This window comes from Telopea speciosissima, chromosome 3, assembly GCF_018873765.1.
Source record: "Telopea speciosissima isolate NSW1024214 ecotype Mountain lineage chromosome 3, Tspe_v1, whole genome shotgun sequence".
Lineage (NCBI taxonomy): Eukaryota > Viridiplantae > Streptophyta > Magnoliopsida > Proteales > Proteaceae > Telopea > Telopea speciosissima.
In genome coordinates, this window is record NC_057918.1 from 31,317,738 (window position 1) to 31,339,347 (window position 21,610).

A 21,610-nucleotide genomic window follows, 5' to 3' on the forward strand; every position below is an offset into this window, starting at 1 on the left:
GAATTATCCACATGCATGAGCAACCAGGAGTGCACTGAAGGTGCAATGGGAGATCGTGTATGGGGGCGATAAAAATCCATACACCCACCCATATCTTAGCATCCTTCCCTTATATTATCAATTAACTTTATTTTCTCATTTGATTTCTGACGCCAACTCTGTCCAGACTCCAGATTGAAAGTTGATATGTGAATAAAGAAATTTAGGGTTTATCAATCCATAAAATTTCAGTCTAATCCAACTTGCGGCGTGGGAGATATTTCTGTTATCCATGAATTCAAAAAATGGATTTACCGTCCAAGAAAACTACTCCCATAAATAAATAGAGACAAATGAAGGATCAAACTGGTACACTTTGAAAGGACTTAGGCTTGTTCTCAAAATTGAATATCACCCACCTTATCCTGTTCTGATGGGTTTTCTCCTGAAGAGGAAGGTTTGGTGTTTCCGTGTAATGCTACGACAGTGGATTTAATGGAATAGTTCATGAACTTATAACAATCCATTTCATTCAGGTCTTATATCCCAGCAAGCCTGAGAATCGGTGATCTCACTCAATCAACCAAGACGAGTTACTTCAATCCTCTGACAGGTCACATATGCACCGCAAACCTAATATTACTAGTCATACAAGGGCCGGGTAACTACAATTGGCCTTTTAGCCATTATTCCATCTCTGACTTGCATCCATTTGCATGAGAAAGAGAGAAGAAACAATAAAATAGAAAAAGAGAAACAACAAATTTGGAAGTAAAGAAAATGAGAACTTTTCATAGATATTCAATAGATCTATTTTCATGACCAAGTGTCCAACAAAGAACAGTACTATATATTTTAGAGAACCTAATCACCAAGATTTATATTCGAAGCTTCTTTCCAGGTTGCTTATCATCATCATCATCGTACATCCCACCATCATCATGGATCTCACCCTTCTCCATTTTCTTCCTTGCAAGGATCTTATTAATTTTGTGCAACTCATTGGTGAGCTTTTGGTCCTTGTTTTGCTTCCTCGTCTTGCGACCATCTTGCATCTTCACACCAAACTGGAATGCAGCCTTTGGCATTGCTTCCTTCTGCTCATTGTATGTTGCCCATTCCTCCTCTGTCTCAAAGTCCCACCGATGAAGACGACCCTTTGCCTGATTTGAAAAGTTCCATCAACATTAACACCAAGTGTCGGGTTACATTAAAGATTCCCATTTTGGTGAGAATTTTCACCAATAGCAAACATTAAAGTTGGAAAAAAAAATTCAGTGTAACTAAAGAATAGTCTGCCTATATATTGAGGGTACAAGCACACAGAAGAGATCAGTCATATTTCTCCAGCAGGTTTCATATCCCTAACAGCATACATTTTTGGACTGCAGTCAATTTGTCAGGTAATTTAAGATATGTGACAGCTCACATAGTTTATATATCTGAACAAAAGAGTTTTATAGAAGCATCAATGATAGTTCAATGAATAAATAATTTTAGAGAAAATGTCTTACCCGACCACCCATATCCATTTTTGACAAGTCGTCTTCATCATCACTGTCCACAACTTCACGATTATATTCTTGGTACCCAGGATAACATTCAGAATAACTCTCAGAAATGAAATTGGGATCCTTCTCACGAGCATCCCTTTCTCTAAGTTGCTGAAGCCTTTGGTCATCGCGCTTGAAAACTGACCCTAAGCCCCGATCCTTCTCTTCTTGAGTCATGAAGCGAGGGTCATGTGGCACATTTATGCCTGCCTGCACATCATAGGTTGGCATATTTTCCTGGAGATACTGTTCAGGATATGCCAGTTGTTCAGCATACTGGTAGTCCTGCCACTCCCCTTGGAAGCCACCTGCCACTACTTGTGTCTGCATTGTATCATAACCATTCTGCAGAAAGAAAAAGAACAATCAAATCAAGAAAGAATAGCCAGAGTGGATAATAAGAATGGGTTTTGTAAATTTTGTGTGAAACTTAGATTCAAGTTTCCCAACAAAGTTCACTAAACCAATTGCATGACAAACTCACCGTTTGATGCCAATCCTGCAGAGGTTCAGGTGGTGGCAATGGGCCATAAGCAGGTTCACTGAAATATGGTTGTCTCTCCCTATTTCGAGGAGACTCTTCCATATCTTCCGAAATTGGACTTTGGCTCATATCTTTACTGGGGATGGCATAGTCAATACCATCCCCTACAAAAATGTCTTCTTCTTCAGCTCTAGCAACACTCGGGACCTGTGTCTCTCTGAAATCAAGATTGTTCTGGCGAGGCAGTGGCTGTGGTAGTGTGGACTCTCTTTCAGTCTTTTGTTTTGATATTCCACCATCAGGCTGTGATGGCTTCTCATCTTCATCATATTCATTGCTAACAGCAGAAATCTTCCCTGTAATAATAAACCACCACTTAATATTTCCTTTTTTCTTGGGGGAGGGGGTGGATGCTGGGAAATGAAAAGCTTATGTTATATTAAAAGACTGATGATATGCAAGGAATGCCAGAAGAAGGAGGGTAATATAGACAACACTACAATGCGGTTATATTGGATCCCCCCCTGGAGGTGTGTTGATGGAAGATTAGAAGAAGGGGAGCAAAGGGGGATCTGGCCACAACAGTCCAAGGCATGGTTTAAGGTACTGGAAATCGGACCGGGATCAGTCTCGGCCAATACCGATCCGATACTGATCCGGATCGCCCTGAATCAGTCTGGCTTGGACAGAATTACCCCTGCTTTTTAATAACAATCGGCTTTTATTACTTTCTTACCCTTAGGTCGTACCAGTGGATCGGTTAACATTCGGGATCGGCCTCGGCTGATCCAATCCCAAGATAACGAACCATGGTCTATGGTCCTCACTGTTGGGGCAAGCGGCACCTTCAACAGAAAGATTCTCATGCCGGAGCATCCCCAACTGAAGAATCAATCCCTTGGTTATCAAGCACTGGCCACTTGAATAGATTTTGGAGTTTGGGACCATCATATAATATAGTACAGTTGGCTATTTCCATCACTTTCCATCCCTGCTCATTTTGGAAGGTCAAAACTTACCATTAAGCATCATTTTGGTTAGTGAATAGAAGCTCTGGCCTTCTGTAAGTCATGGGAAGTTAAATTTTGTTCGCGGTTCTTTTTCAAATGTTTACAAACTCTCTCTCTCTTTTCTCTTAATTTTAATTTTGGATACAACTTATCAGAAGTTGTAATCACTTAATAAGACATCCCATTTGGAACTTCTACTGTGGATTGAATCATTAATTCGTCTTATTTCTGGAATCTTCTCTGTGAAAACTCTGTTTTGGGGATCTTCCTCATCAATTTCCTTGGGCCCAATACCTGCAGGCTTATGATTTTTTGGTTCCTTGCCTGCATCAGTTTCGTATCAGACTTGAACATAATTAATTTGATCATAGCTTATGGAGTTCGATATAAATATCCTCCTTGCTCTTCAATCTCAAGTTCGTGAACTTTAACACTTGAGAAAGAAGGGCAATTTGAAGCCAAAGCTGGGTACCAAGAACTTTGAGGTGAGAATTTCGGAATCATGGCAGCTTTCATAAGATGCATCTCCCTACTGATGATCTTCTAGAACATAACAAAATACTTAAAGCAGCCTTATAGGAGATGGCACTCCAGACAGCAGAAGAATCTGAGAAGACAAAAAGGAAGCTAAAGAGGAACTAGAAGATGGTTCACTTGACGTCATTGAACCTCAAGAGGATATTACAATAGGAGGAAAGCCTACTATGATAGAGCTTATTATCCCACATCAATAATTTTAAATTTAATCATTACCCACATCACTTCCTTGATGTGAAAAATCTCCACGTCAAAATTTTATTCAACTGATCAGAAAGGGCACCAGAACTCTACATCTGACTGCTAAGGGAGGATCAAGTTGATCAAATATTGCTGAACAATAACATAACTCAAGGACAAGTCTATTCCACCGGGAACCCAGACCATCAATAACTGAAGAATCAGTGGCTTGATTATCAAGAACTAGCCATTGGATCAAATATTGAAGTGATGCAATCTTGGGTTCCGAATCCCTCAAATTGGATCCCTTAGGAAGCGTTTGGTTGCGTAAATCAACAGAACGGCGTTCTGTCGGACCATAATTCTAAATTAATAAAACCGTTTGGTTGCCTAATTCCAATGGATTACAAGAATTGTATAATTCTGATTTTTACACTAAACTTGATCATTCATCTGAGTTCACCTCTTTAGGTAAACTCAGATATGGATGATCATTCACAGCTTTAACATAAATACTATCATCCATATCTCGGATTACCCTAATTCGAAAATCACAAGAGCCCTCGACAAAAAAAACCGAAAAGCTCCTTGTGCCTCTCGACGCACGAAGAAGAAGAACACCTGCAAGATGGAGGTGCTTGGCTGCTTGCGACTTCTCTGTCTCTCTATCTCCTAACTTGGAAATCGTTGAAAGCAAGGGTGAGCAGTATTCTCTATCCCTCTATCTCTCTCGTTATCTGGTCTCTCTCCCTCTCTCTAAGATTTAGGGTTTTTTATTTTTAGGTTTTTTTGGATTGCAGGGATTTTTGGAGCAGAGATACTTGGGTATAGGGCTTTGTCAAGTTTTGGATTGCAGGTATGCTCGGTGGTCTCTCTCTGGCTCTTCATTCTTCTCTTTTGTATTTCCTTTTTTTTTTTTTTTTTTTTTCTTCTCTGTTTCCTTGTTGCTGGTTAAAGAGGATGGATATTCCCCATTATTCCATCGATCGATTTCTGAATCAATTCCTTCGTCTAACGGCCCTTGATATTTCATTCTTCGTAAATTCCTTCTTTCTTTTTCCTTTTTTTGTTTCCTTCCATTCTGCAAGATCGAACCTAGGTCTGTAAAATTTTAGGCATGGGTTCGATCAACTGGGAGGAGGAATCTTACCCTGTCTATGAAGATTTTGCTGCTCTTCCCTTCTTCGTTCTGTTCTTTCCAACAATACGCTTCATTCTTGACAGATTCATCTTCGACGTATTTTTCATTGGCTAAATTCCTTAATTTTTATTTCAGTTTTTATATTATCTGTAGATTATGGATGTGTTGGACTGTGAATTTAAAGTTGATTCATCTAATTTCCTGTTCTTCATCTCGATGAGTATTTAGATATGTAAATGTTCACTAGCTAGATATTGATAGGTGGAGAACCTGATTTTATGTTGTTACTTGTTTAATTTGAGCTCTGAGTAGGAAACCATATCATGGACTTCAGTGTGAAATTAAGTAAGAAAATGTGAATTGAGAGGTAAGAGAGTGAGACAAAATGTAGAAGAGCAATCAGGGCAGAAATCCACCTGCCGGGATTTGAAAAGCCAAGACATCTCTGGATTTTTCTTTTCCAGCTCTTCTTTTTTTCGGATATTGGTTTGATCTTATAATAGTGGAGTTCACCCACTCTTTGTTTCAAATGCCCAAATCTCGTTTCGTTTTATTGTTCTGTTTTCTTTTTCAAAATATAATTGCTGTTTGGTATCTAACTTGTCTAAATCGAGATGGTTTTGAGTTGCTTCTTCTTTCTTAGACAATAATATGTTTGTGATGGAATTTCAGATTAATGATTTACAGTTTTGGTGAGGATTGTCTCTGAGAATATCTGAATTGAGTGATTCTTTTTGTCTTTTCCTATGTAATTTGCACTTCTTATAATTTCCGATTATAATGAGCCTAGCCATTGTAGACTTTGGGTAGAATTTGTTGAAATTTTGTCATGTCTTCTGATACAAATCTTTGACACCTCTACACAAGCTTAAGATAAGTAGAAAGTGCAAGAATAGCTTTAAGATCCTTTTGCTGGTCTGACTCTGGCCTTGAAGGCCCAAGAAGAAAATTGTTCAAACAATTTCATGGATGATTAGGTGGGCCCTGAGGCATGACAACTTGACAAGTGGCCATGATTAGGCTTCCTAAAAATGAACGTGTGTGCTTACTCACATACCTTTTTGGGCTTAATGTGAGCCTGTGAGGTTATATAAACAAACAAAAAACATTAAAAATTATATGGTGATGCCAAACACACCAACTACTCGTAAATGGAGAGTGAGTTGGCCAACATAGACTTTGTATTTTCAACTTCTTAACTTACTCAGAGACTTTAACTGGTTATAATTAAGGCTAGTGCTTGGCCGGTCCTGAGGGATAAGGACCAGTTTCTGATGCCTTAAACCACTTGGCCTGTGGGCCATCTGAGAGACTTATGAGATTGTTTGCTTTAGTTCTTAGACTTTTCTGCAAGTTGTAGGTTTTGTACTGGCCTTGGTGGCCTTGGGCTCCATCCCCTTCTTTGTCTTTTAATAAGTTTCTCTTCTTAAAAGGGAACTCTGAACTTAGTTTAATCTTGTCCATGTGCTCAATTTCAAGCTATGGTTCTTGTTTGTGAGATTGTTTTTAGTTCCTCAAGCTATGGTAGTTTGATGGGCATCAAGGTTTTGGTGCCATTGACTCCATGTTTGGTGCTCCAACTGCCACACATCATGCTTCACACTTTGAACACTGAATAAGAATATTGACTGTTGAGATCCTACGTGAGAAAAAATGTCACACATAAATACACTTATTGTTGCTTTTATGGCATACATTGGGTTTTGTCTTCATTCAACAGGAATTCTAATTGAGGAATAATGTATTCTAGTTTTATTATTCATCAGTTTTAGCAAAGTAATATGTACTTTGGATTTCTACATACTCCAGCAAGCTCTATTGCTGACAAATCAGTTCACACTGCTCGCTATCCATTGCTGATTGTTATGTTGTAGTAGATGAACTTGCACTGGCATGATGGTAGCATGGTTATAGCATGGTTATGTAGGATCCTGTGGATATTTTCTGTTGTTCTTCTTTATATTTATTTATAAACTTGATGGATATGAGGCATATTATGATTTTCTTTTAAGCTAAAAGCCTAATTCATTAAGGACAAAGAACAGGCCCAGGCCAAGGCCAAGGCCAAGACCAATTACATCATCTCTCACAAGGAAGATGAGAATGTGGGGGAGAAGGTGTCTCTTAGTGCAGAACCAAATAGAAAATTAAATTAAATAAAAAGAATGATCAGGAGAAGGTGATGGTATTGAGTATGGCTGGGCAATTAGGTAATAAGGAAGAACAGCAGAAAATAAATGATGTTGGATTTGTGGGTTGGCTTCAAATGTTTTTTTTTTTGCTTTTGTTCAGTTGCTATATGTTTTTGTGACATGGTTTATGTAGGTAGGTGAGTCTCTAGCTCAAAAGGAAGAGCACCTGGGTTTGTTCCCAGGAGATGATGGTTCGACTCCATCACGACTCTCATGTAGCAGTAGCATCTTATTTTATTTCTTATCTTGAAGTGAACTGATTTACCCATCAGAATAGGGTGAGGCTTGGGGGAATCTGAACTGTTGTTTCACTTATAAAATGAAAGCTCTTGAGTCAGACTGAGTCATACCCTCTATGTTGTCATACCTGAGCACACACTCACCCCCACCCCTTGCTACCCCTACACCTGAAGACAACACTGACATAGTCACCCTCACCCCTTGCTGCCCCTACACCTGAGCACACACTCACCCCCACTCCTTACTGCCCCTACACCTAAGCTCACACTCACACATAGCAATGACATATTAATAATTTTAGGTTATATAAGGTTGGGTGGTAATTGGATTTAATTAATTATTTGAGAACATTAATATGGTAATAGTATTTTTTTTTGTTAATGTGTCTTATACTTTTAAATGTAAGGTTTAGTAACTGACAGACTTATTAGGGTAACCAAACAGTTATTCAGGTAGATTCAGGGTAAATCCAACTGACAGACTCAGCGTAATCAAATAGTTTTTCAAATAGATTCAGGGTGAATCCAACTGACAGACTCAGGATAACCAAACAGTTTTTCAGGAAGAATCACTTCACAGAATCATGATAACCAAACAGTTTATTTTCTAGAATTACAATTCAACAAATGGTAATTCAAGTGGATGACCATCCACAATCAGACCACATCCAAAAGATTTACGCAACCAAACGCTTCCTTATGGGCCCACAAGAATAGTAAATAACTCGAATAAAAGGATCAATGGCAAATCAATGATATTTGAAGTAAAGCAATCTTTTAGGAGTAACTAACAGAATTTGGGGAACAATATGGAATTATATCTAAAAGGAAAGACAATTCTGGAAAGCAATTTAAGAATCAGGGGTTTATTTGTAATATCAAGGATCTATCCTTCAAACCAATTAAGAAGAAATAATAATCTTCTTCTTTGTCTCAACAGATTTTAAAGGGCAATAGAACCAGCCCTGTTTGGATTGAGAGATCTCTCTCCTATGAAAGTCTAATCAACTGAAAAGTAGCTCACCCAATAGCCTCTTGTTTTCCACTAGTAACGAACTCAAACAACAAGGAATATAACGGAGATCATTTCTGCAACTAGATCTAGCGAAAACCCAAGAACCAGATTTCAAGTTCTGATCTAAACTTTCAGCAGAGATCAGGTCTTAACTTGAAATTGTGAAAGGTGAATCGTTTCTATCCATAGTTGTCAAAGCGCCTAGGGGACCCAAGGCGTTGAGAGGGGGGGGGAGGGGGGGGGCTAAACGCAAGGCGACCAAGGCGTCCGCCTAGGCACCAAGGTGGCTGGACGCGAGGCGACGCCTTGACAACTATGTTTCTATCATAGAGAACGTTTCTTAAAATCACAAACCGATCTGAAGCATCTCAGTAGAGATCGATGCCAACGCATGGGGCTGTAAACTCTGTTAGAACAGACCAAGGCAACAGAGGAAGGAAACAATGGAAGGAGAAATAACGAGAGGAGGAATAAGAATGAACAACAAATTGGCTTGGGACCTCATCAGGGCTCGTGGATGCATTAAATTCTGGCGCAAGTTGGTCTGGTTTAAGCGCCACGTCCCTCGCCACAGCTTCACAGTCTGGCAAGTTTCAAACGTTACCTCCCCATGTAGTCTTCCCTTATCCGCCAGCAGATTGCAGTCTCTCCCCAATGCTGCCATTGTTGGAATGCCTCTGAAGATGCGGATCACCTAGTTTTCAACTGCCCTTACTCCTTGGCAATTTGGAATGGTTTACTGGCCAAATGTTGGCCTAGAAGAAGAAGGATTCTGCCCTTTTTCACAGAGAATGAATGGATCTGGGTAGACATGACTTTCGCTGGGAAATCCTGCTGCGATACGGTGGCAAAATCAGCTTTTGGTGCTGCTATCTCCCATATCTGGCTAGAGCATCACATTAGAAGATGGACCTCCAAGGCTAGATCTTTCTAGCAAATTTGGGCCTGCACGGTAACACTTCTATTTCTGGGCCATGTTTCTATTCCAGAAATAGCATTTTGTATTTCTGTTTCTGGGCAAAATTTCTGGACCAAAAAATGCTTTTGGTAAATGCGTAGTAACTCAGTCATTTCTATTTCTGACCAGAAAAGAAACAGAAACGTATTTGTTATGCACAATAATTTCTGTCTCTGGAACTTCTATAAATTTTCAAAAATACCACTGAATATCCACCACCTCCACCGCCACTGCCACCACCATTGCCACCAAATTTCTGTGAGAGAAAGTTGCAGGTTAGGCAAAGGACTACAATCCCACATATGAGAGAAAGGTAATAAATTTCTCATTTTTAATAAGTCGTCCTAGCAAAGCTCATTCACCAAATTTTGGTTGTTGCAGTCCAAGGTGCAGTACCGAGTGGTAACAGCTTGCCATTCATCAAGCAGATAGAGCCAAAACAATAGGTTTTTGACGACTATCAATCCATTGCAGTGGAAACTGATAACACAACAACACTTATATTACAGTCATTGTTTGGAGCTCTAGTCATTTTCTCCACCTTGATTTGCGACTGTTTCATCTGATTTAGCTTTATCCATTCCTTGATTTGTGGCACTTTCATTCTGTGGTAGGTCTGATTTAGGTTTATCCAGTCCTTGATATTCAAAAATTTCTGGAACAACCAATTCTTCCCTTCAGTAAACGCAGCATCTTTCACTTCAGAAAAACCATCCATGGTGGTGGTGGCAATGGTGGTGACGGCAGTGGTGGAGGTGGCGGCAGCTGTGGCAGCGGTGGAGGTGGAGGTGGAGGTGGTGGTGGCGATGGTGGAGGTTGTGGTGGTGGCGGCGATGTTGGAGGTGGTGTTTTATTTTGAACATGAAATTACTGCTTTGCCAATCAAATTAACCATGTACTCATTAAAGAGCAACTCCCCCCCCCCCCTTATTTCTTCCTTTTATTTCTGGGACAGAAGCTTCAAATTGGAGCTTCTTTGTTTCTATTTCTCAACAATTTTTTTGTCCTGGTTCATTCCCAGGAACAAAAAAAGAACCGGTGTTAACAAATGGATTTCTATTCTTTTTTTGTTTCCAGGAACCAAAAAAAACTGAGAAATAAAGAAACAGAAGTGTTATCGTGCAGGCCCTTTGGAACTCCATTCTCTTTGAAGTCCAATCCAAGATTTCTAGGTCTCCCTCCCTGTGTATTGATTCCCCTAGAAATAGACTTATTGTAAATTCATGGGGTCTCTCCCCTTCTATTCTTCAAGCCCATGCCTCCCCCTTATGTAAAGTTGTCAAAATTTAGATCTGATTTCTGGAATCTTTCTATACTCATTTTTGGAATTCCTCATAAATCCCCTTGAGCTCATTACCCACATGCTATTTAGAATCTTTTGGCCTCTTGTGTTTCCCTTGAAAATCCACTAGTTGTAGGAAATCTTCTAAGATCCTACAGATCATTAAATTCACTGGAACAAGGTATCATATACGGCAGCTAACATCCTGCCCTCTCCAAGTGAGTCTCCATGATTCACCAAAATTTATACTGAGCCTCCAATGTAACTAAGGGTGCAAGTTGAAAACCAACAAGTGAACCTCTCTTAGCAAGTGAGTCTCTCCAAGATCCACCAGAATTCCTAGTGAGCAAACCAATCCTTGCAATTTGCATTTCTTTCCATTAGTAAATTGACATAATGACATATTCAAGGCACCACATCTGAAACTGAAAATCATAATCCCTGAAGAATTGTCATCATTTCCCACGACAGTATTCCCCTCACCAAAAGTGAGAGTTATAAAAGAAATAGTGCAGCGCCCATGTAGTTCCTGAAGGTTCAAGGCCCAAGGCTCCCCATATACATAATTAATCTAGATTCCCAAGAGGACCAGAATCAACTTTTAAGATAGAACCTAAAGGAAGCGTCTAAGCTGCATGATTTCCACATCACACGTGCATGATCAAGAAACAGTATACCATCATCTGACAATATGATCAGTATATATGGATGTAAAAGCTCTCGATTGTGATAACCCAATGAGATAAACCCTGACAAGTAAAAGCTATGACCTCCAGTGAGGGATGAGCAGAATCTCAGATAGTGCAGTCAAACATCTGGTTAGCAGTTTGTTGATGGGGAAATAGCACCAAAAATTCATTGACCAAACAATCCTATCGGATTGGTGAATGTCTCTATTCCCTGTTTCAGATGCATCTATTACTTTTCAGTCCAAATGATAATTGACTTCATTATTGTCCATAGGGAGAGACAATGACATGTTCAACAAAAAAGTACACAGATGATAAAGCCAATAAGCAAAGGAAATCCCTGCGACCCTGCCATCCACAGCTGGGCACAAACCAACTCATACTAGTGGGAATACAGTTTGAATTTTCAATGAGGGAAAGTTCTCATCAAGAAGATGAAACTTAAATTTAATGTGATCGAATTAATTGCCATTTTTGTTATCCCATTATGACATGAACAAAAATGGTATTTATGTTGGGATGTAATCCAATGCAAGTCCCTGTTGTGCAGGACCCCAGGAAAGGTGGACTGGAGTCAGCCCTAACTCCTAACCTTTGGCATTTTTTGCAAAAAGTGGCTGCCCTCAGAATCCAACCTACAAATTCATACAGGCAGCCGAAACTTTCTACCATTACACTAAGCGACGGCACCTTCCATGATGCACACAAAATATAATTGTAACACAATACATAACTAACAAAATAACTCATACCTTTCACATCCCTATCCTTTTTCTTTTTCTTTAGAACCTTCCCGGATGATCCAAGGCGGAGATATGACATAATTTTAGCAATACGGTCCAGCACAGAACCATCAACGCTGACAGTGACCATTTCCTGTAAGAAATCAGAATCATTATCAACTTATTCAACCATCACTAAATGGGACAATTGCATTTCAAGAGCATCAGGAATATTACCTCTGGAACTGGGCAGTCTGCTCTGCTTCTATGCAGAGTAGTTGGAATATCATGAGAAAAATTGTCCTCCTAGGATGCACAAAAGATTCAGGTTTAAACTGTTTCAAATAACATAATGAAATGCATCTCAACAGTACTAGAAATAGACATTCATATTTCATACATGCATGGATTTAACTAGGAAATGCAACGTTCCTTTCAGTAAATCTGAAAAATACATCCCCACCCCCCCCTTTAAAAAAAAAAACCCACCCACCCACCAAAACAAAGAAAAAACTCTAAGCGAGGTGGCAAACAAGATGGGGTACGGCATGACAGACACTTCAAGATGCTACCATGCAAGGTATTAAGTATCAGTGTGTATCGTATCTATATCAGCAAGCATCGATACGTTTAAAAAAAAAGTAATGTACTGCATGGACCTGTATCAGCCAATATGATTTGTATCACTCGATATGGGTCGATACTTAAGAAACCTACCTCGATACTTACCTGCAGAACTTAAAACAGAGCCAGCAGCAGTAAAAGTATCACCCGAGACTCTCTTAAAATAAAAAAATAAAAAGAGTGCCCCAGTGCACAAGGCTCCTGCTATTGCAGGGTCTGGTAGGGTCCCAAGAGGTCCATTCAGTATGTTTACTTAGGGATGTTTAAAATAGATTAGATAATTTCTTATTTCATTAATGTAATCAGATTTCATAAAGCTTTGACGCATGTTAATATAGGGTAGTAAAATTTTAATACAGCTTAACCCTTTTTTATTTTCCCTAATGTACCCAGATTTCTTAATCACAGTATTGTAAGTAATAGAGTTTAGTATACACATCTTAGCAAAATCCACCAAGTATATTAGTATATACCATAGTTCGAGATCTCGCTGAGTTTCTCGGTTTTTGGATCTCGGATCTCGGTTCGAGATCTTGTTTTGAACCATTTTTATGAGGCATCTTGTCCAGATCTCGGATCTCGGGTTGACCCATGGAAATGACCCATCTACTATGTATTTACTTACCTAACTCAACAGAACTCTTATATGCTTGCTGTGGAGCGCTATATGCAACATTACAGCAACACTACGTCATGGGAAGACTATGTGACACTAGTGGGGACTGAATACTTGATTCAAAGTCATTTTATGTGATGATAGTTGTAACACTGTTAAACAGTTTGATATATCACTTTAACATTTCTAATTCTTATTTAAGTTGTTTAGCTATTAATTGAATGTTTTGCTTGCTTTCTATTACTAAATTATGTGTAGAGTAGGGTTTTTAGTACATCATCGCCTACCAATCTATGGTCCGAATTGAAACTCATACTTGGACTTTGTTTTTGCAAAATCTGATAGTGTCATTGTGTTTAAATGGCCTAAAATAGGTTGAATACCAAGTTTCAAACCCAAACTAGGTCTAAACCCCACCGAGATGAGGCTTCAAGTCGGGAAAAAAAAAGCACCAACTCGCCAAGATCTCAACTCGACTCGGTTTTTCCCAAAACCGAGTTGGTTCCGAGATCCGAGTTTTAGAACCTTGGTATATACATATGTAACATAATACATCTTAGTATACATAAAAAGAGACCATCCCAATGCATGAGGCTCCCGCTACTACAGGTTTGGGAGGGGCAAATGTACGCAACCTACATTTAAGTGTATGTATATTAGCTTACATTAAGTATACTAACTGCATTAAGATTACACTACATGTTAAGTATTTACTAGGTATATGTATACTAAAATGTGCTATTGCAACCTATTGGTTGCAGGTTCAAAACTTGGAAACAGCCTCTCCTGCGAAGCAGGGGGTAAGGCTGCGTACATTTGCCCCTCCCGGACCCTGCCATAGCGGGAGCCTAATGCACCGGGTAGCTCTTTCTTTTTTATACATACACTTAGTTACTTAGCGATAATTAAATAAGTAACATAGCACTAAGTTAGTTAAATTCTTACTGCATTAGATTAACTAGGATCTCATAACATGTTTAACACATTATGTAGGGTTAGTATAAAGTAAGTGTAATTAGCCTAATTCGGTTTCATAACACACTTAATTAATTTTTAGGTCTAGTTTTAATCAAGCACATTAGATTAAATTAGGTTTTTAACAATGCATTCACTTAGACATAGTTAATCTAGTGTAGTCCATTCATTAATTAATTTAGCCTTCGTTAATTAAAAGCTATTCACTAACTAGATTAAATATTATTCCATAAATTACTTAATCAATCATTTAGCATTAGGTTTAATTAATAGTAATTAGCCTAAGTAGGGCGTCATAATACGTTAATCAAAACATTACTGATGCTTTAATTAGTTAGTCTAACTAGCATAATGTACCACAACCAAGTTTAGAATAACATAGTGTTGTAAATAGGGAATAAGGGTATTTTGGGTAGTTTCTATATTTTGTATTCATTGTAACCCTATTCCTGATATTATAAATAAAGAGGACCAGTGTCATATTGACACAAGTCCTATTCTCTCCAATTCAAACTTGGGTGTACCACGCAGCAACTTGATGCGAAGAACACCTTCCTACATGGGAACCTCGAAGAAGAGGTGTATCTAGATATTACTCCTGGGTTTGCTAGTTCAGAGACCGATGGCAAGGTATGTAAACTCAAGTGTGCGTTATACGGGCTGAAACAGTCTCCTCGAGCCTGGTTTGGCCGTTTTCATGGTGCTATGATCTCATTTGGTTATTCTCAAAGCAACGCAGATCACACTCTCTTTATCAAGCGCACAGGGACCAAGATAGCAGTCTTAATTGTCTATGTTTACGACATAGTGGTGACTGGGGACGATATTGAAGAAATAACATGCCTCAAGGTGTATCTTGGCCGAGAATTTGAGATTAAAGACTTGGGACAATTGCTCTACTTTCTTGGCATTGAGGTGGCCCGGTCTACAAAGGGTGTGTTTCTCTCTTAGCGGAAATACACCTTAGACATCTTAACTGAGAGAGGTATGATGGGATGTAAGCCAGCCGATACTCCTGTAGAACCAAATGCTCGTCTGTCTAGTCAAACAGGTGAGCCAGTAGACAAGGTCGGTATCAACGTTTGGTGGGCAAGCTGATTTATCTGTCTCATACACGTCCGAGCATTACTTTTGTTGTTAGTATGGTCAGCCAATTTATGCATGATCCATACACCTCACACTGGGAAGCAGTCATTCCGATACTCCACTACTTGAAGGCAGCACCAGGAAAGGATATACTCTTCTCTCCACACGATCATCTTCGAGTCGAGGCTTTTACTGATTTAGATTGGGCTAGTTCTCCTAATGACAGACGGTCCATCTCTGGGTATTGCACTTTGGTTGGAGGTAACTTAGTCACTTGGCGTAACAAAAAACAAGCTGTGGTTACACGATCAAGTGCTGAAGCAGAGTTTCGTGCCATGTCTCATGGCATTTGCGAACTGTTGTGGATTAAAAGTCTTTTACAAGACTTGACTGTTCCGGTCCAACTGCCTATGATGCTTTACTGTGATAACAAGTCTGCCATTAGCATAACCCACAACCCTGTCCAGCATGACCGAACGAAGCATGTGGAGATCAACCGACACTTTATTAAGGAAAAATTAGAGCAAGGACTGATTTGTACTCCCTTTGTCAAATCAGCAGATCAGTTGGCTGATGTGTTTACAAAGGGTTTGGCTAGTAAGGTTTTTTGTCCTATTGTGTGCAAGTTGGGCATGCATGATATTTATGCACCCACTTGAGGGGAGTGTTGTAAATTGGGAATAAGGGTATTTTGAGTAGTTTCTATATTTTGTATTCATTGTAACCCTATTCCTGATATTATAAATAAAGAGGACCAGTGTCATATTGACACAAGTCCTATTCTCTCCAATTCAACGCATAGATATCTGACTCAGGGTCAACACATATATTTCATGCCATACTTAGTTTAGGATTTTACCTAGTGAACTAGATTAGGGTCGGTTAGTAGGATAGTAAGTAGGAATGGTCTAGATAGAAGGAGACTGGCCTTTGGCCGGACAGACTGGGTGCCTTACCGCTTCCCAGTCTATAACTTGACACTTGCCCAGCGATCTGGGCAAACCGCAGCCGTCCTATGGAATTTATAGTTCATCCCCGACTGGGGGAGACATTTATGGGTCCTTGATGACCCCTTTTAAGTACCAGATCTGTGGATCGCTGAAAATCCATATACCTACACTACGAAGGATCAAAAGTTGAAGCAGAAGAGGATCTGAAATTCTACTATGAGTGGGAGTCGCATCACCATCACTATTTAGATTGGGAACAGTATTGCTCGTATGGTCAGTCTGTGCACAAAATCATCGTTGTTGCTCCTTATCTCTAATATTGAACAAGCCCGAAACTCTTAATGGTATTAGTACATGTAAGCAACCTTATCATTTATACATAATTATTGAATGTAATATTCTCGTCATACTTTGTTCTCATTTTTTAGTTTTTATCCATGAAATATATTTATTGTTTATTTATAATGTTTTATGCTTCAAAATTGTGTTTTGCATATATCCTTAGCATTTCCATGTGTTTCTTGACCATTTACATGCTTATCTTTAACCTATTTTGCGCCTCTCCAATACATTAATACAATACGTCAAAACGATTAGACTCTTAATATCACCCCTCCGATATGATACCCGATACCGATACTTAAACCTTGCTTCCATGTTTGTGTGTGTAGAAGTGTGGTCCTAAGTGTCCTTTTTGTTTTGCCTCAAAGCAAGATCGTTGTGTCATGTGTATAAGAATTTCAAGAATATTTTACACCATCAGCGTTAACACATCAATGAAGTTAAAAGGGATCAAAAGTGTAAGAAGGAGAACTAGTCCAGGCAAAGCTAAGGCAACTGTAAATGAAAATAGAAGTTCCCAACAAACTCCACTTTGACAAGTCCCAACAATCAAGTAACCAAAACCATACATTTATTCAAAACAACCTACCAACCAAAAAGGAAAATTTCAAAAAATAAAAGAATCTCAATCCCTACCATGTTAAAAATAAATGCCATTCGACCAGGAAGAAACATCTCATTTGACTTGATAATAGTTTGGGGCTTGACAATCCACTGATACACCGACTGCAACCAGAAGACATGACTCACAAGGTAAAGTATTGAGTCACCACAAAACAAAAAAAATGTGTTCTTTTGTTCAAGCTGTGAATGGCATTATAAATAAGAGATTTATACAATCTAAAGAAGATAAGCACCTTTGCAGTTGCTGTGCGAAATGACACTGGTTGGTCATCCTTCGGTACTCTGTTGATGAATAACTGAGTGTAAGCGTCAATTTGAAAAGGGGGAAACAAGTCCAGGCAAAAAAAAAATTATAAGCGTTTAATAACAACAAAGGAAGGGAGAGGGAGGAAAGGTGCATTATATCAGAGAAAATCAGAACTTGACAATTAGCCTAGGGAATACCCCAACCTCTTCAAGATAACTCCACGTCCCCAAAAAAAAACTCACTGTCAACATTTCTTTTTTCTTTCCCCTTCCCCCTTTTTTATCTCAAATTCAGATTTTTAGTGGACTCTTTATACCCCCATTGAGACCTGCAAATAGACTACTTTCTTTTTTTCCTTCTTTTTTTTTTAGGGGGGGGGGTGTGTAAGAGAACGTCCATTCATTAAAACAACAATAACTCGTAGAAGTCAGCTTACAAGATTCCGTCAACTACGAAGTGGAATTCGGCCAAACTGTCCTACTCAAAACTAGCAGGGCCTTCCTGGCTAGGGAGTCAGCTACAATATTAATCACTCTATGAATAGACTGGAAATTACATTGCAAGAAATAAATGGCTATATAAGAAATATCCTCAATCACCAGCTGAACAGATAACGGAATATTTGTGTTCATGCCCGTGATTAAAGAAAAAAAATTCTTACAGTCTGTCTCCATAATAAGCCGATCACAACACTCTGAAATTGCTTCTAACATACCACAGCGCATCACCATTGTTTCTCCCAATAAAATGGAGGAAAAACAAAGGTTCAGATATTGCACTGCGAGCCTGACCCATATGATCTCTGATTAGAATACCAATACCCCCTTTCTGGTCTTCTTTCTTTTATGATGCATCAGTGTTCAACTTAAAGAAGTTTACCGGAAGGGATGTCCAAACCTCACAAAACCCGGGGCTTGGGCGGGGAATCGGATGAGTCACTTTTAACTCCTCGAGCTTGAGCCTCCAAGTATTCAATGTGCTTTCTGAGCCGTCACACTCCTCTTGATAGGTCATTCATTGCTTTAAAGATCTTTTTTCTCCCCTTTACTTCCTTTCTTTTAGAACCTAAAATTTCCCTTTCCCTGTCCCCGCCTCTCCCTCTTCTATCTCCCTGGACAATATTTTAGGGATGGCCAATCTCTCGGGCGTGGATGATAGAGAGAGAAAAATGAACGTTTGAACACTACTGAGCACCAACCATTTCAGAAGATTCTGCATTTCTTCCCTGATAAACATTTTGCTTCAAAAAATCCATATCCATCTATATAACTCAGTTTCCACAGTGAACTTCAGCTTTACATCCCTACTAAAAATTTTCATTTCGGGGTTTTGACTTATGTGTCTACCAAATTTGCCTCGTGTATTTAAACATTAAAAAATCCCTGCCCTTCCAGCTCATTACTTTTGTTCTTTCCATTCTTGCAATAGTTCTTCTTACCCAAAAAAGAGTCCTGCAATAGTTTCCCGAGGTGCAGGATCATAGTTATCACAGCGTCTAGGAAACCCGACGCATTAGAAGGGGCTTGAACGCAAGGTGACACCAAAAAGGCTACTAGGATCCCATCTATGCGACCAAGGCACCTGGACGCTGGCAAAACCTTGACAACTATGTGCAGGATACTCAGCATTTGTCACTGGAAGGGTCTAATCCAAGATGTTGAGGCTGTGAAGATTTCGGACAATCAGCACAATTGACTTTCTTTGCCTTAATCCAAACTAGATTCTATGTACGTTTCAATTCAACTTAGACCATGATGGTTCCCAAATTTGTTGTTTTGTCAATAGTTTTCCATTCATCAAATGGGTTTCCACTAGTTCAATAAGTCGAAATGCAGGGAAATATCGGGAAAGAGAAAGTCAAATAAGAACATAAGAAATTGTTGATCCTCCACCTTCCTTCACTCTCTATGGAACAATGTGACCTATAAGAATGCACATATTCCATACAAATGTACCAAGTTTTTCCTTTCTTCCAGAAGCACAAGAAAATAAAAAGTTTTTCGCAATGAAGATTAGAGACTTTTAAGTTGATAATCAGATTATTCAAACTAAATTTTAGAGAAAAATAACTCATCAAGATGTTCCTAAAGAAAGATAAGGGATCAATGCAGTTAAGCTCTAGCAAGCAACTAAATTTATTATTTCAAAATTTCTGCATGACTCCATGCATGCCAACAATTTCTAACATACACTAACAGGTCAAAAGCCAGTAGAATTCAGGAGACAGAATTCACATTCATTTCACATAAGAGTAATACCATTGGAGAATATTTATTTACCTAGACTTTCCATCAGTCTCTTCACCCACATCTGGCTTCTTGTCAATCTCACTTCTTACCTTGTGAAGTAAGGCATAGTCCAATCCTTTCACCAAATGTGTGTGTTCCACGTCACCTGAAGAAAATTCATGCAGTAACACAAAGATTTCATCCAGCAAAGGAAAAGAGGGAAGGTTATACTGTCAAGAGCTATAGGATTATGTATATATTCGTGGATTTCAACAGCTAAGAACCATAAAAACTGACTCAATTAAAATACCTCCCTAATCTAATTAACATATTGCCAGTAACCTAACAACCCAGCAAATTCTTTAACTTTTTGAAATCAGTGTAACGGACCTCCAAGATACTTGCTGTTCTCAATAGATATTTTTTGCGCATCAGCTGACCTAAAAAAAACACAGCACCGTGGTGGTTTAGACATTCAAGTTACTTTACATCAACAGAAGGAAAACTGAAGAACAAGCTCCAGATAGTAAAAAAAAAATTCCACTCAAATATGAGAGCTGAACTCACCGTAGATCAACAGCCCCAGGAGGAGCCACAGCATGAAACGCTCCGAATTCAGTTGGCTCATAATCAGGATTTTGATCTTCTCTGCGCTCCTTGGCTCGATCTCGATATTTTGGAAGTTCTTGTTCTTCTTGTTTCTCTTCTCTGTGACCAGTGGAAGATATGAAAAGTTAACAAGAAAAATCAAGTACCAAGTTTTTCCTGGAATGAAATTAAGTCTACATACTTGCGACGAATCATCTTCTCTTTGTAATTTTTCTTGGAGGAAGACATCTTCCGGATAATTCTAATCAAATCGACGATACAAGAGGATCTCCAAATGCTCAAACTTTATTTAGTTTGTTAGAGTTCAGGGACTTCCCGATTACAAGGCTAGGTGGTGGATCCTTGGAAGAGGGACAGGATTCCTGGCTTCGGGTTTCCTGCTTAGTTTCCTGCTTAGGTTGAGGGATATGGTTTTCTACTTATAAGTTATATACCTGGTCGGTATTAGGAAAAATTTCACGTATCTCCCTTGAGGTATGACTTATGTACATTTTCATCCGTGAAGTTTAAAAATTTTCACATACGCCTTTTACTTTCCAAACTAAGTAACAAAAACACCCAGTTTGTTAACTCTAGACGTTAAACGTTAAAATTGTATTTTAATTAACCAAAATGCCCTCATCTTCCCCAAATCATTTAGGGTTTGGAAAAATCAGTAACTCATCTTCTCCAAATTGTTTCCCCAAAACTTGCAATTCATCTTCCTCAAACTTGCAAATCCACTTCAATGGATTCAGGTTCTAGAAAAAAAGTCCAAATGAATCTTCCCAAGCCAGACTCATGCTCGTCGTTGATTGAAAGAAAGAAGAAATCGAATCGAACCAAAAATTGAAAAAGGAAGACTCAGAAGAATGGTTTTGAAACCCTGTGCTCTCTTTAGATTCCGTTCTAGACTATGTGTGCCTTATTCTCATGAAAGATTAAATTGAACAAGGCAGTAGCAACATCTTTCTTACCCCTAAGTGTGCTAGAGCCTAGCAGATCAACTAAGGCCTTTACTGCATTGGAACGACCAACTTTTATCTTGTATTCTTCCAGTACCGATAGACTAAATAAAGTTGCAGAAGAGTTCTCTTTGGGCCCCGCATTTTCTGACTTAAGGACATGGATAAGAGGTTCTATAGCTCTTGCCTCAGCAATCGAGGCTTTAATTCCTTCATTTATTGATAAGTTCAATAGGTCAGTGACAACATGCTCTTGTGTTAGTTTCGCTGGTGAATAGAGCAATGACATCAAAGGAGCAATAGCCCCACACTGGGCAATAATAATATGGTTCTCCACATTGTGCTTTGCAAGGTTTGCACTTCATTGGATTGACTCTTCAGATC

General features: G+C 39.0%; 1 protein-coding gene across 1 annotated transcript; it reads right to left on the reverse strand.

Moving 5' to 3' along the window:
- Positions 1-811: 811 nt before the first annotated feature.
- LOC122654786 (suppressor of mec-8 and unc-52 protein homolog 2) lies at positions 812-20,510 on the reverse strand. The gene is made up of 11 exons (XM_043849034.1): positions 20,464-20,510; positions 20,241-20,381; positions 20,064-20,113; positions 19,725-19,839; positions 17,432-17,480; positions 17,211-17,300; positions 12,219-12,287; positions 12,012-12,135; positions 2,017-2,372; positions 1,494-1,877; positions 812-1,142 (listed from the first exon to the last, which is right to left on the reverse strand). Exons 1-11 carry the CDS (start codon positions 20,508-20,510, stop codon positions 858-860), a joined length of 1,710 nt encoding a protein of 569 aa, XP_043704969.1. The 3' UTR covers positions 812-857.
- Positions 20,511-21,610: the final 1,100 nt, after the last annotated feature.

What these genes read in the sequence shown, in the direction of transcription:
- LOC122654786 (XM_043849034.1), bottom strand. Translation starts at nt 20,510, where the DNA reads ATGTCTTCCTCCAAGAAAAATTACAAAGAGAAGATGATTCGTCGCAA. An exon ending in GAGACTGATGGAAAGTCTAG is followed by an intron (nt 17,481 to 19,724) that starts GTAAATAAATAT and finishes ATTCATCAACAG; the next exon opens with AGTACCGAAGGATGACCAAC. An exon ending in TGGCATTTATTTTTAACATG is followed by an intron (nt 12,288 to 17,210) that starts GTAGGGATTGAG and finishes TGTGCATCCTAG; the next exon opens with GAGGACAATTTTTCTCATGA.